The following is a 15,692-nucleotide window of genomic DNA, read 5'->3' on the forward strand; positions in this document are numbered from 1 at the left end:
ATTTTACATTCCATGTGAAATTAATAATCATTTTAACACTCAACAGAGCACAGAAGATGACAGACACCAGGATCATTCTAGATACTCTCAGGTGCCACTCAGGCAGTTCAGTGGGTTGCATACACCCCATACATTTAAAGCACGTCAAAAGCACATTCCCCTGACCCCCCCCAAGCCTGGGAACCGTAGTTCACCCTTCACAGAAATAGTTCCCAGCACCCTTAACAAACTACAGTTCCCAGAATTCTTTGTCCGAGGGAGGGAACAACATGTGTTTGATCTCTTTCAAATGTATGGTGTGTTCACAGCAGCCACAGTCTCTGTGCAGTAGGAACTTCCCAAATCAGGAGAATGCTGCAGCATGACACATAAGCAAATGCCTGTGTTATATTTACATTACAGAATTTGGGCTCAGATAGCTTTAAGAAAGAGAGGCAGTGTGGTGTAGTGGTTAAGGTGTTGGACTACAACCTGGGAGACCAGGGTTTGATTCCCCACATAGCCACTTGGGCCAGTCACTGCCTCTCAGCCTCAGAGAAAAGCAATGGTAAACCCCCTCTGAATACCGCTTACCATGAAAACCCTATTCAAAGGGTTGCCATAAGTCGGGATCAACTTGAAGGCAGTCCATTTCCATTTAGCTTTAAGAAAGGGTAAGATTTAGCTCTTGGTGGCCAAAGTGGCCATTCCCTGTGACTATAAAAAAAGGACTTTTTTTTTGCCTTGAATTCCTGCCTTTCAGGGCTCCTAGAGGGTGTTCCGATAAGTTCCTCCCATTGCTAGGTATTGTGAGAAATGACCCACCTCTTCTTCTGGGAGCCAGAGCCGGCCTGGGAGGGTAGGGACAGCCTTTCTCTTGGAGGAGATGTTGCAAGACGCTGGCCTAGCCTACAGACCCAATGGTTAAAGGCCAGAGCCACAAATCAGACTGCCCTCTGGGCACTTTAAGACAATCTCCTTGTTCAGATGCAGCATTCTTCGGAATACCAGATGTGGTTGTGGGGGGAGAGCAGAGAGGAGGTGCCCCTTAGCTTCTCAGAGGCATCTGGCCAGCCACTGATGGATACTGGGACAAGCGGACCTGTGGCGTGATCAATTCAGGGTTTTATATCCCATTTGCATTTGCTGACAACTGAATCTGATGATTTCTAGTACAGGAGTCTAGAACCTTAATAAAAAGGTAGGCCCCTCCTCCATAGGTTGCAACTAGTGTTGGTCTGGCATACACATTAATTCCTGTGCTATTCAGCCACCATGTGGTAGGATTCAGTTGCTAACCACCCTCTCTTCAAAGATAGAATTACTTTTCCTGCAGTTTTAACACCTCTAGTCTCCTACTGGGCATCTGTACATAATGTGAAGGCTCTTCCAGCTGAATGAAGTATTCAGTTACTCTCGCAACAGTCCGTCCTGCAGTAGCTTTGAAAGCAGGCATGTTCCAGTCAAACGATCATGACCATTTCCTTGCTTTAATCCTTAAGAATGCCAAATAGACCGTTCAAATTGTTCTCCAACTCCAAATAGTCAACAAGGTAGACCTTAATGGCAAAGCAGAACTCATCCTTAAAGGCCTAGATATGCCTGAGATGTTCTGAGCTACCGGCTGCAAGGACAAACCCACATGGTTGAATTTTGCCCCCTGCATATAGAAATCTAGCACACCAGAGAAAAGGAATCCTTTGTGCTAAGGAGCATTCAGTGATGTGAGCCCCCACCTGCAGCAAGAAGTGGTACAGACATAGGTTCTTCTGCCTCAGTGAGGTTGGAACGTCCCATAGGACACATTATTGAGGGAATGTATCCGAAGAGGATAGCTGACTAGCATGTGGAACATTTCTTGCTTGTATCCCCCCTTTTCCCACCAACTCTCCCCATCTCTCTCATTCCACAGAATCGGAATGAGATGATTGCGTACCTCAAAGACCAACTTCAAGAGATGAAGGCTAAAACTGACATGGAGAATCGTTATGTCAAGAAGGACACGGAGCTCCAGGTGGCTCAAATGCAGAAGAAGTGCTTTGGTGCGGAGAACGATCAGCAGAATGAAATTGAAGTAAGCCCTTTGCCCTGAGCACATGCAGTTGCATGTACTAAGGAGGTGATTTTTGGTAGAGTTCAACAACATGCAGGGGATGTTCAGGGAACTGGCCTCTTAGGATGCCAGCAAGTATGTATGGTTCCTATCCATCCGGAGCTGTGCGCCCAGCATTATGGGCCCAATTTCATGGAACTCCCTTCCAGTTGAGGTCAGACTGGCCCCTTCCCTGCTGAACTTCTGGCACCTATTGAAGACCCCCCCACCCCGAAACCATTTTAACTGAATTCTGATTCCATAGTTTTAACCTATATTTATTTCCATTACATTGTATTCCTTGCACGTAGCTTAGAGACTACTGTAGTTAAGTAGTATATAAATTGTCTAAATAAATAAACAAAGCAGCACACTCCAAGGCTCCTCTGTGGGCTTCGCCATCAGCAGCATCTTCCATTGATTCTGCAAGTTACTTTAAAAATATGAGAGGAACCCCACTGGGTCAGATCAAAGTTGTTTCAGTCCAGCAACCGGTTTCCAAGAGCAGCCAGCCTGATGCCTATGGGAAACATAGGCAACAGCCCTGCCCGGGTGCTTACCCAACATTTGGTACTCAGAAGTACACGACTCCTCTGTACACAGAGGCTCCAGTTAGACACCATGCCCAATATATGCTTTACAGCTCCTCATGGCAGCTTTGGAATTTTTTTGCAAAGGTTGTGGACGCAGAGACAACTGCTAATGTATCACTTATTTGGTACTTTTAATGTGCTTTATAATCTTCAGCTTCACCCACACAACCACTGCTAATTCCGTGTTCCTGATAGAAAATGCAGGCCAAGAAAATTCCAAGCCTAGCACTCTGGCCACTTGGCTACGTTGCTTGCAAAAAACCAAAAACAAACACCAGATCCAATTTGCTTCTCAAATTCACTGGGGGGGGGAAGCCTGGGGGGCATAAGATAGTTTCCTTATTAGCAGTCTCAAGTGCCAAAATCCTAAATAGGCATTTGAAAAGCAGTTTGTGAGTTTGGGAAAGGAGGCTGCTGTGGTAAAAATCCCGCATGGTCCCGAGGCCCACGGCCCCCCAGACCACCACCTTGGCTTCTCAAATCATGTGTGCTTCTTCCCAGTCGAATACGTTAGGCATGGAGCAAAAGCGGCTGCATTCTGCCCATGGTGGTGACCGCAGTGCAGGGGCAGCCAGCATTTCATACAGACTTGCTGCAGCAGCTGCTCATGGCTTTCAGTTCAGCACCCTCAATCCAAGAGAGACGTATAGCTGTTTCTGAGGCGACCCAGGAATACTAACCTATCTGGGAGGGCCGAGTCCTGGTGCCGGAAACAAGGCTTGTGATGGGCCTCAGTCCAAATTAAGCAAGCTGGAGTTGATCCAAGTCTCGATCTAGTCAAGCAGTAACCTTATTATAGAAAACCTTATATCATGCCAGACGTTTCGTCCACTGAGCCCATTACTGACTACTCTGACTGGCAGAGGCTGTCTCAGGTCTTGCACAAAGAAGTGTCTTTCCCATCAGCTGCTCCCTGATCCTCTGAAACCGGAGGTGCCGGGAGCTGAATTTGGGACCTTCTGCAGGCCAGGCTAATTATTATTATTATTTATTTCATTTCATTTCTAGACCGCCCATAGCTAGTAGCTCTCTGGGCGGTGTACAAAAACGAGATTAAAATACAATATAGAATAAAATCAGTAACAAAGGAACACATTAAACTAAAAACATTAAACATAAAGCATTAAACATTAAAATGCCTGGGAGTATAGCCAGGTCTTAACCTGGCGCCTAAAAGAAAGAACCATAGGCGCCAGGCGTATTTCCTCTGGTAAGCTGTTCCATAATTTGGGGGCCACCACAGAAAAGGCCCTAGATCTAGTAACAGTCCTCCGGGCATCCTGGTGAGTTGGTACCCAGAGGAGGGCCTTAGATACTGAACGAAGTGAACGGGTAGGTTCATAGCGGGAGAAGCGTTCCACAAGGTATTGCGGTCCCACACCGTGTAAGGCTTTATAGGTCAACACCAGCACCTTGAATCTAGCTCGGAAACAAATAGGTAGCCAGTGCAAGCGAGCCAGGACAGGTGTTATATGCGCAGACCACTCTACCACTGAGCTGTGGCACTCCTCCTCCTCACATCAGTTTGAAAGCTTCTGCCGAGGGCAAAGGGCAGGCATGGCCCATCTCATGCCCTTGATCGTCATCCATACGCTTAAGCGTGCTCTTACCTGCCTAGCCTCAAAGATAGATCCTGGAACATGATGAAACCTTAGGGCCTGGCTTGTGCTTCTTGTTTTCTTCTTCACTCTTAATGCCAATTTTTACTTTACCAGATCACCTACCTTGATCAGTCACCCAGAATCCTCACCTAAGGCGTACCCCCCAAGCTCTTTTCTTTCGTCACTCTCTCATCAGCTGCTGCTCAGCTAGCCAAGTCACGAGGTGGGGCAGGCGGTGATGGATTTGAGGGCAGAGTTTAGGCATGAAACCGGTGAACATTTGTTCAAATATACCATCTGTGGTCCATAAACTCACTCTGCAGTACCAGCACAGAGAGGAATGTGATACATGGGTTTCCCAAAGTGGCTGGTCTTCAGCGGAGCCATCTCAGCATTTGAGAGATACTTGCTTAGAGCCAAAGAATGATGTACACTCTTTCTCCCATTACAGAAGCTGAGGAATCAAACTGAGCAGGAGAACAGAGTCCACATGGACATTGAGAATTTCCTTAAGCAGCAGCAAATGGTAGGTGGCTGGTGGTTTCCTGGCACTCCCTTTAACCCAGGAATGTGGAGCCTGTGCCACTCTAGCTGTTGACGGGCGACAGCTACCTTCTCTCTCCCCTGGCCACGCTGGCTGGGACTGATGTTGAGAGTCCAGCAATACTCAGAGTGCCCCCGCAGGTTCTCCATCCCGGCTATAACCTTTTGTTTAATTAATGCTGTACACTGTCTAGCTAGCCACTAGATTTACTTTCTTGTTCTTCTGAGGTAATTCATTGTGATTTTCCTCTCATCCAAAGAATTATTTCATACCGATGAAAACATTCTACCTCATACATCTTTTCACCTCCGCCAACTTTGTGTGTGTTGGCCTGCAGTTCCTTTGGACTGAGCTGGTAGTTGAACCGTGACCTGCTGTCTCTAAAGTCTAAGGCCTAGAACTTGCTGAGCTGAGAATCCTGGGACTGAGCTATATCCTGGAGGGTGGCGGGGTGTGTGTGTGTGGAAGCTCGCTGGACTGAATGCTCTTCCATTCAAAACACTCCCTGCACAACAGAAAACTGTATTTGTGCCCTGTCTTTCAGGGCAAGCCCTCACAAATCTCCTTACAAGAATATGAAAAGCAATGCTAGCACACCAGGAAAAGGCTACTGAAAACCTCTCACTGACACCATTGTTCTGTGTCTAGGAAGGACACATTTGATCATGTATGCTGCTGGCAGCTGCAGTCCAAAGTGCTACAGGCCAGACACAAGTCGACCACCTGAGTGATAGCTAGGATTCCTGACAGAAGATAACTTGCTGGGGGTGAGGGCAGAATTCATAGAGAATTTCCGATTTGGACACCGCAACCTATTTTCCATTTTCTTTCTCCTCCTCAGTGCTACAGCCCAGCAAAGTGGCTCTTTATGCACACAGGTGTTCCCACTTGCATGCAAAGTTCCTGTGTACACAGATCTTCCCTGGCAGGGGGCAACCTGCTGGACGTGTGAAATTGCTGCTGATGCTGAAGTGAATGCAGACGCCTCTACACACAGGAACTTTCTGTACATACTGGAGACCACAAACACACATTTGGATTGGAGCCTTTTTAATATCAGAAATAACTCTAATTGCAACAGACAATTAGGCAAGGATATTAGCTAGTCATCCCTGAATCCCCACCAAGCACCCATTCTCTAAGTCCTCAAACATCCTGTTATCCCAATAAGGTGGCCACGCCGAGCCCCAGTACAGTCAGGAGACAAATGCACTGTATCAACACGTGTATGTTGCAAACAGAGCATAGAAGAGAAGCTGGAGTACTGGATGGACAAGTATGAGAAAGACACAGAAGCCAAGCAGCAAGCGCTCAACGCTCTAAAGGCCTCCAGAGCAGCTGACCAGGCAGCACTACAGGAACTGGCCAAGCAGGTAGGAAGCAGAGCTGCTGCCGACTACAATAGCCTGTTCAATGAGAGGCATTCCGGATTCTGTCTTTTGTGATCCAGAGCTACATGGGCCTCCTCCCCCATCACTACAACGGGGGTTTGCTCTGTCCACACATCCTCATTGCTACCCCCATTTGCAGTGAACACAGGTGCCCATACTACAGAGAGTTCAAGGGGGCACACATGCAGTATCCGAAGAAAACACGCAGGCTGTTGGGACTGGGGCAGAGCTGGAACTTGGGAGGAGCAGCAGAGGAAGGGGGTTGGGGGAGAGGGGTAGGCGGCGGCAGAAGAGGGTCAGCAGTCAGAAGTGGGCTAGGTTGGAATGGGGACATCGGGTATCCTGAGCTTGCACTCAGTCCACTGCATGCTAGGAGCCAGTTCCAGCTCTGTGACCCGCTTAAGCAAAGCAGCTGGGCAGCAATGGTCACAGAACAAACTCCTCTCTAGGGAGCTACTTGCCCCCTTACAGCAGGGAGCTATTCACATCCCCTCCCTTCTCTAGGGAGCAGATTTTAGACACTGCACTAACCATCTCCAAGCGTGTATGTTTATTTTTTTTAAAATGTTCTAGTTCTGACCTTGCCAGTAAATTTCAAACAGACTAACCATCCTGCAAGGAAACCTGGGAAATGTAATTCTGTAAGGTACTTTGCTTAATAGTATTCTATCTCATTTCCCTGCATAACTAGTTGCTGTGAATTATGACAAAACTGAGCATTTCTATAGCTCTTCAAAGTGTTCAAAGCATTTCATGTACATTATCTTTCAAAAAGATCGATGCTATGAAATTTAGTTCATTGGTTTTTCTTTTTTATTTAGAAGTTTTGAAAAACATATATATATTCATCAACAATCTAAACAATACTACTTTTAGTTCATTAGTTTTAACCACTTAGAACCAATGTTAAAATGAGGTGATCAAACAATGATATATAAAACAACTGAGCATCACATAATCCTTAGAACAATCTTGTAAGGCAGATCAATATTACTTTGACACTGTAGATGTTGGGAGGAGCCAGGAGGTTAAGCTTGCCTAGGAACACCTAATGAGCTTATGACTGAGGTGAGATTCAATGCAGGTGGTCTATTAGCCAACATAGTATTTACTGGATGGGGAGCAATGAGCTGGTTAATGTCTCTAAATGGGATCTGCACATGGTATAGACTCAAGACTCTCTTCCTTGCAACCACAATTCATCTAGCCAAAAATTAAAATAAAATGCAGGATCCCAAAGGGACGAGTCCGATGACAAACTACCTGCTCATTCTGAATTAAACAACGAAGCTTCTGTAGTGCAACCCCCCCCCCGTGAGGGTGCAAAGACTGAACAGTCCCATTTACATCACACACCACTGCTATAAGACAATCGCGTGTCAGTTCTTTCAGAAGCGGTGCAAGGTTCAAATGGGTAGACCAGCCCGTTCAACTGAATGTAGCTTACCTTGTAAAGATACAGCAGAGGGGTGCAAAAAGTGTTTGCTTGGGACATTAGAAAATGGCCTATGAAAGGAGCCCAAGGGTGAGAGGGGCTCTGTCATTTGAAGATTGCAGGCAAGTTTTTTTAAAAACATTTAAAGCCCACCCCATGTTCAAGTCAAACATGTCTCTGCTTTCCACAGTGCCTTTTGTGTGAGCAAGCAATAATTGAGGACCGTAAGGAAAAGGAGCATGCCCGGAAGAAGGTAGAACAGGATGCTCTGGAGATGAAGAGTATCCTGAAGGTAAGAAGGGTTGATAAGAGCCTTACCTCTGGAGACCTGGGGTGGGAAACAGAACCTCTCCCTCCCCATCGTTTTGTCGCTATCCCAAGAGCACATGTGGGGTGTGCTGCATCTCCCTGGTTTTATTCCATAGCAGCCTTCCCCAGATGTCGTTGGACTACAACTCCCATTATCCCTAACCCCTGGCCATGCTGGCTGGGGCTGAGTTGTAGTCCAAAACGTTGGGAGGGCACCCAGTCTGAGGAAGTCTGTTCTGTCTAAGGGCTTGCCCTTTCAGGGACCCAAGATCTGGAATGGCCTGTTGCCCTTTTATGCGCCTTAATGGTAGTGGGCCGTGGTGGCAGAACTGTGCAGGAAGCAGCCCCCCAAAAAACCCATCCTCTTTGCAACCCTTAGTTTTTGTTGGGGTGTTTTTGAGCTTCTCAACAATCTCCCCTAGGGTACTTCTCCTTACCTAACAGAGCCCTTTCCTCAGATTATAATTAGCTAAACAAGATGCAGAGTTTTCCTTGAACCATGACTGTGTGGAAAAAGAGGCAGCCACAGATTGTGTCTTATCCAGCCAAAGACCAGCCCCTTTGAGCTCCATCAGCTGCAGGAGTGGCCTTGAAGCAAAAAAAATATGGGTAGAGGTAACAGCATAAATGAAGCCTGAGACGCTGTTGGAGCCATAACCATCTCTGTGGCACTACTAGCCAATAGTCAATCAGGGCGCAGCATGAAATTCAACTAGTTCTTTGGTTGTTTACATAAATAGCAGGTCTTGTCTTAACTGCATTAAGACATGTATTCAAACAAGTGCAGAATCAGCCCGTTCGGGTATGACCGTATGGAACTGTAGAGGTCAGAAGCAGGCAGGGACAGAAATCTCTCAACAGGCCTCATGTTTAGCCTTGTGGACATCTAGAGGCCTGAGCCCAGTCCCAGTCATCCATTTGCTCTCCTTCGTACAACGGCACATATTCAGAGCTTGGCTGCCCAGGGACACCTTGAGGGTTTTCTGTGACAGATGTCATTGTGCCCCACTCAGATGCTTTCTTGGGGTGTATCCAAGACACGGCCTTTCTTCAACTTGAGCTGGCAGAAATAGGATAAATGTGGGCATTAGATGCTGTGGCTGACTTAGAGCAGACAGGCAGCAGATGGAATGCTGGATTCAAGCCAGGCAGCTTCATTAGATAGCTGGGGGAGTCTAGGGAAAATGGGACTGTTACACAGCAGTCATTCCCGGGAGCCCATTTTTGGCAAAACTTGTAGAGCAGCTGGGAGTTCGTGCAGGCAACCAATGCCTCTCACATCCAGCTCTTTCCTCTTCCTTGCTTTCAGCTGCAGGCCTGGTGGAGAGGCATGATGGTCCGTAGATTCCTTGGCCCTTATAAGAACCTCAAAAAAATCCTGGAAGAAGAGCCAACAGGAAAAGAAAAAGGGAAGAAAGGCAAAGGGAAACCTGGCACAAAGAAGAAAAAGTGATGGGAGCAGAGTCCAGCTCTAGCATCATATTCACACTGAGCTTTTGGGCAATTTGGTGTTGTGGGATGAAGGAATGGGACAACTGTATGTCTTTGCCAAAAGGATCAGAAATAATAAAAAAACTATAAGCATTCATCTTGAGGCAGTGAGATCTTCAATATGGTACTGCTGTTATTGATTCCAGTCTCAAAAAGGGCACTAAATTTGGTGGCTTTATTTTTCTTGCTGTGTTAAGTGAGCATGTCATATAAACATTTTGGATTAATTACTCTGGACTATGGTGCAATCTTGTATCTTGTTTTTCTCCCCCAAAGTTCAGGGCAGCTGCCAAGAAAAATGGTCTGTCACCTCCATGGACCTGAAATAGTGCATGACCTTTTACAGAGAATCACCATCCTGAGGATGCATTTTCTTTTAATTTCTCTCAGGAATGTGCCTCCATGTAATGAAGCAGAAATGCAACCATACAAGATTCATCCATTTAAATTACCTTTGAACTTTAACTATGTAGAAGCTTGCCCTGAAGAATGTCACTGGTGATTAAGTACACATGTATACGAAGGCCTGAGAAATCGAGCGAAACCAAGTAGCTTATTTAATCACTCTAACAGACACACACTCTATACACAGAATAGAATCTCAACATTATTGTACAGGAACTTTGTAGCCCTTGGGAACAGCCACAAACACTTGATGTGACGTTAAACAAGCAAGGAACATGGCTGGTCAACCGCCCTCCCCAGAATAGAAGCACAATAGGACACATGAAAAACTGGGCAAACCTATTTCACAATAAATGCTTCTGTTCATAGAGGCAGGTTTTAAAGCTTCAGCTTTTATTTCAAATCACCCAGGCCTGGAGTTTATAATATCATGTGCACTAGAAATTGACTGGTAGCATGCAGGCAATTTAAAATAAAGTACATGATATTATGATGCTTATATAGTCTTTGAAAACTATGGAATGTATTTACAGACATAAGAATTCAGGAAAGAACGTTTTAAAAAATCCTTTAGTTATACTACTAATTACACGTTTACAGTCTGCAGAAACAACAAGAGTGAAGTTTTGATCCTCTGGGCATTCTGCCAAGTGCCAGTCCAAGGGAGAACAAATGTGTGAGTTGGAGGAGAGCGCTAAAAGCAGAGGCATCTCAAATCCTCTGCAAAACACACTTAATTTTTACAAAAACACCCAAATTAACAGGAAATCCCACTGCTCCTAAAACAAAATTAAACAAATCTTTCCAAGACATAAGAGCACTGGTCATTACTGAAAGGCCATGGAAAGATTCCTTAAATATTTTGTGGCACAGATTTGCCAGGAATAGCTCCTGCCCCACTCAAATGAGAGGAAAGTTTGCAAGATACTGTTCTCTAGGACACCTTTAATGAGCTTCATTAGAAGTTAGTGCAGTAGTTGTTCCTGAGTCTACCCTCTTGTTTGATTAACCAGCAGCAAAAAGAGAGACAGATACTCTCCATCCCATTCAGAGGCAACTGCGCGGGGGGGGGGGAGCTCTTTTTTCTTGCGTCAGGTGTGCAAAAAATCCCTAGGACAGATAGAGGTTATTGAGCCTGATCCAGCAAGAACTTGCAGAGACTCAAGGCCACTCAGAGCACTGTTGTTCTACCTTGAATCCCCAGATGTTGACAGACTACAACTCATCCCTGACCACTGACCATGCTGCATGGGGATGATGGGAGTTGTAGTCCAACAACATCTGGGGACCCAAGGTTGAACAACAGCGACTTAGAGCAACAATGTGAGCCTGCCTTCTATTCAGCTAATTACTTTTGACTGACATATTTTAATGTCTCTATGTGGTGGGAATCAGAAAGCCTGAAATGTGGTTGGTGCTCACTGGGAATGGTAGAGTGGAAGGCAGAGAGATCAACAGTAAGGTGGAGCCAGAACCAAAAAGCCACCCCCCTGACCGGTTGCAAGTAAGAAGACAGGTAGGTGGGGGCTGGCAGAGGTTGGTGGGGCAGTGCCCCATTTGCCCTGATGGAATGGTGGACACCAGAACCAGGATTCACCAGACAAACAAGGGAGATCTAGCTGGCCCACCAAGTGTTTGCTGCAGTATTTTCATTGGGTCCTCTCAGACAACTAGCTTCACATGGGATAAAATGATTGTCCATGCAACATACAGTTTCCCACACATCAGGGTGATGAGAATGTATAAAGCTTTCAAGTTTACTTCCCGCTGATGGAAGAAACGGGGACTGAACGATACAAGCACCAAAGTCCTTTGCTGGTGCTGCCTTGAATGAATGGTACCCCTTGCAAGGTGGAATGGAAAAATTGCTTGTTTCTCAGAATAGCGAGTTGCTTGAAACTCTTTGGGACTTGGTAATAAAACAGAAGGACTGGTAGAAACCTAACAGCAAGCACCATGTTCAGAATGGGAGATGCCTTGCACTGATATTCTCCAGAAGAGGAAAGTCATCTATTGTTGCTTCAACACACAAAATAGAATTCTATACACTTTTCCTTAAAAACCTTTTTTCCGCTGAATAAAAGAAAAAATTGCACATAAATATAACAAAACATTTAAAAATCCCAAGCCATTTAAAACTAGCATCAGAAAACTCAAGTGGTCTTGTTTTGTTTTTTTTGGTATAATACATAGAACATACCATAGATTGAAAGGACCAATATTTCCTTCACGCTGTTAACATCGATTCCAGGAGGCCCTTTTACCATCACGAATTTATAGAGAGACAAAATGATGCAGCAGAACAAAACAGAGGGCTTTTGTTTTTTAAAAAGCATGACATTTGTTTGACCCACGATCATAGGTGCTGATTAGCATAGGAGACATTGCCACTGGATTGTGCTTATTGTTTCCTGGCAGTTAAACCCCTGGGCATTGCTGTTTGCCCAGGCAGAAGAGCCCCAGTACCCGTTCAATTGCTATCAATCGCCCTTGCTGTCGGGCCTCATCCCAGCTCTACCAGCAGAGTCACTGCTGCACTGGACAAGGGCAGCTTCATGTCTTTGGTAGGATGCAGTTCTTTCTGGGTCCTCTTGCAAAGGATGCTGAGATTTTCTGGCCCTTAAAAAACACAGAGGATGTTAAGGGTCTGGGCCAACCATGTGTGTGGGTCCTGCCCCACTTCAGAAGCAGTGGGCTGAGGTTCAGTTGCATTGCCACACGTCACTGCTTTTCTCCTGCACTAAACCTGACCTACACACCTGGGCTGCAAGGAATACCCCTTTCAAACCCAAGATAATATACAGGCTGAGCTGTCTAGGCAGAGAATCAACCCTGACATGGAAGGAGATGGCTTTACAGTATGTGGGCGATGAACCTCCCATTTTCGGTAACTGGGCTGAAGCCCCAAAACTGTTTCATGTAAAAATAAAAAGTGCAAGAGTGTGGGAGTGAAATACTAACCTTCATGAAATCTCTCTTCTTCTACAACCTTGCTACTCTTCCCTCCATTTTTAGAATAACTTGCTTGCATAAATAACAGAAAATCACAGACATGTATGAAATAACTTATGAAGAATTGGTAAAGCAGATTCAGCAGTCCAAATATGGAACTAATATCTGGCAGATTCCATGCAACGCCTTCAAAAACTTGAGGAAGAACCACATTTCACGAGTAACAGGTCTGCAAGGTGGCAAAAGGAAATTCAAAGGAAACAGGGAATGGGTCTTCAATACTGCAACTGAATCTGATGTAATTCTTCAAGAATTGCTTCTGGTCTGCAAAACTACACCGACAAAACATGGCACACAGCATCTGCAATGAGGCACACAGTCCTGTGGCAGGCCCAGAGTTTTCAGGCCCCGAGGCAGCCTGAGCTAAAAGAAAAAGTTTCTTTCAGTTGCATATGCTACTATTTTGCTTGCAATATTCTTCATGTGTTTTAGAAGAGTGGTGGGAGCCAGGAGTCATGAACATAAGGATTAAGCATTAAGCAGCCTGCAGTGATACAGGAACGTAGCAAGGCAAAACGCACCAGGAAGGGCATCAAAATAAAAAAATTAAGCACTTGCAGGGTGGTGGTGGTGGGAAATGGTGAAAAAGAAGATGCCCTGGGAATATCTCCCATCCAAAATCCAATGAAACAAGCAGTAACAATTAAAAAATGGCATTCACACTCTGTTTCAGCACTGTGGCACTAAGACTTCTGGGGACAGAAGATGCCTCAAAAGTAAAAACACAGCCTAGTTTGAGGTTCTTTTTCAGACTCCTCAAATCAGTTGCCTACACATTTCAACTACTCTGTTCCTGACTATCTCCACCTCCTCCTCCTGCCATCAATTGTAGCATTCCTTTTTCTCCTGCTTTACTTCATACACTTCACATACAGGTCACACTTGACTCTATTCATTTCATGTGCAATGTAATTTTAAGTCCCCAAGAATCAATAATTCTATGATTCTATACTGAGACCAGTGCCATGCACAGGCACCTCGAAAGGGGTCTCCCCACAGCATCCTGCAACACTGCAAGGGTGTGTGTCTCTTAGTATGCACACATATCCCCAAATATGGCTCCCTTAAGTGATTAAGTGGTTTGCTTCAGGTCACACTTTGATCACCTGGCTCCCTGTGGTCCATCCTAGTCATGGAATCAGCATAGGCTTCAATACATTAACACCAATTCCCCGTTGGCTTCACCTGGAAATCCCCGGCTAGTATCAGGGGAGAGGGGAGGGCAGGGCGGGGGGACGACGACGACTCTGTGTCTGAAATATATTCCAGGTGGAAAAAAAGAGGCATGAACCCAAAATGAGGCCCAGATCCCAACTCACTTATGGTGCTTGCTAGGCAGATCCCCTTCTTTACAAAGCGCTAACATGGTTTTCAGCATACTTTGAAAACCTACATGTCGTGAACACAGGAGAGAAGCAATGAATAAGGGAAAGAGTAGATGGCAGAAGTGGGGAGATTACAGAAATGGAAATGGTGGATTAACACATCTTCATGCAAAGAATTCCCCTTAAAAATTGTTCTTTTAAATCCACTGAAGAGCATCTTTTTTCTGCAAGACATCTGGCCTCTGTTGACATCAATAATCCATTCCCCTGCCCATTTAACGGATCGTTTTTGAAATGTACAGATCAAGGGCTCTGCTCTTTGTAACCAAACATATATTTTTTTGGTAGGATGATTTGACAATGTGACTTATACCAGGAATTGCTCTTTCTGTTATCAGTTATAGTAGAATAATGTCACAATTAATTTCTTGTGCTGTCTTGGGACACAGAATGCCAGAGAAAGATCCTGCTTGAAAAAGTATTCCTATGCAGAAGTCCAGCGGGAGTCATGCTGAAGCTAGAAAAAACCCAAACCGTCAGACATATGCTCTGGAAGGTCTGGCTGAGGAGAGAGGGTGTTCAGATGAGTCTAATCCACCAGCAATGCCTTGTATGCTGAAACAAATGAGAGCATTGCAAAAAGGTACTTCCTATCTGAATTAAACATACGAGCCATCTCTCAGTTTTTACAACACACGTTTCTGCTGTAAAACGCTCCACACACTGCCCCAAATTTACTATGGTATCATTTAAAAATGAAGCCAAGAAAAAGTGAAATTCCCTCCCACCTGTCCCGACAAAATTCACTTTACAAAGTTTTTTTTTTTTAAAAAAGTTCAATGGAAACATTTGTGATCTCCAAAAAAAGTGGAGAAATGAAGCAAAATTATTCCCTTCAGGAATCCCGGATACAGATTTCCTTCTTCGAACACAACGTTGCCCCAGCAGTCAAGTCCGGGCATTCTTCAGCTTAGCCAAGGAAAAAGTAACAAGATCTCAGGGATCATTACACAGCAGCCAAGTGATGCTGCTGAGGCTGCTGCTGTTGCTGGTGGTGCTGCTGTTGTTTTGGGGGGGCCCGTTCCAGAAGTGCCTGCACAGTCTCTGCCACCCGGGTCAACCCTCTCTCTTCTAAAATGTGCAGAGGCAAACATAATCGCTCCTACAGGGGAAAACAAAACAAAACAAACAGACATAAAGGGAAAAAAGGGGGATGAAAACTAAAATAACTCAACAGAAAAAAAAGAAACCAAATCCAACAAACACCGAGGTCTGTGTGTGTCAACACTGGGATATTAGAATAGGGGAGGGTGGTGCAGCTCAGCAGTGGATGGCATGCTTGGCGTGCAGAAGGTCCCAAGTCCAGTCCCAGGCATTTCCACTTCTAAAGGGACCTCAGGCGGCAGGGCTGGGGCAGACTGGGCTCTGCCAGCCAGACTAGAGTGTGCTGGGCTAACAGCATCAGACAGCTTCATATATTCAAGCCCCTGAGCCATGGCTAGCAACGCAAGAGGC

At 45.4% G+C, this 15,692-nt stretch overlaps 2 protein-coding genes across 5 annotated transcripts in view; one reads left to right on the forward strand and one right to left on the reverse strand.

Moving 5' to 3' along the window:
* IQCG (IQ motif containing G) overlaps positions 1–9,538 on the forward strand; it is a 33,705-nt gene extending 24,167 nt beyond the window's left edge. The window contains exons 6-10 of one of the 2 annotated variants that reach the window (XM_061637564.1): positions 1,892–2,053; positions 4,717–4,791; positions 6,051–6,182; positions 7,826–7,927; positions 9,254–9,538. In XM_061637564.1, the coding sequence (XP_061493548.1) occupies positions 1,892–2,053; positions 4,717–4,791; positions 6,051–6,182; positions 7,826–7,927; positions 9,254–9,397 (615 nt within the window). In that variant the 3' untranslated portion in view covers positions 9,398–9,538. The remainder of the gene's footprint in view (positions 1–1,891; positions 2,054–4,716; positions 4,792–6,050; positions 6,183–7,825; positions 7,928–9,253) is intronic. The other variant, XM_061637565.1, reaches the window with a different exon arrangement.
* A 674-nt stretch (positions 9,539–10,212) lies between these two features.
* Positions 10,213–15,692, reverse strand: part of LRCH3 (leucine rich repeats and calponin homology domain containing 3) — a 120,913-nt gene continuing 115,433 nt past the window's right edge. For all 3 annotated transcript variants that reach the window (XM_061637563.1, XM_061637562.1, XM_061637556.1), the window contains one exon: positions 10,213–15,339. In XM_061637563.1, the coding sequence (XP_061493547.1) occupies positions 15,184–15,339 (156 nt within the window). In that variant the 3' untranslated portion in view covers positions 10,213–15,183. The remainder of the gene's footprint in view (positions 15,340–15,692) is intronic.

The sequence above is a fragment of the Rhineura floridana genome, chromosome 7 (genome assembly GCF_030035675.1).
Source record: "Rhineura floridana isolate rRhiFlo1 chromosome 7, rRhiFlo1.hap2, whole genome shotgun sequence".
NCBI classification, from domain to species: Eukaryota; Metazoa; Chordata; class Lepidosauria; order Squamata; family Rhineuridae; genus Rhineura; species Rhineura floridana.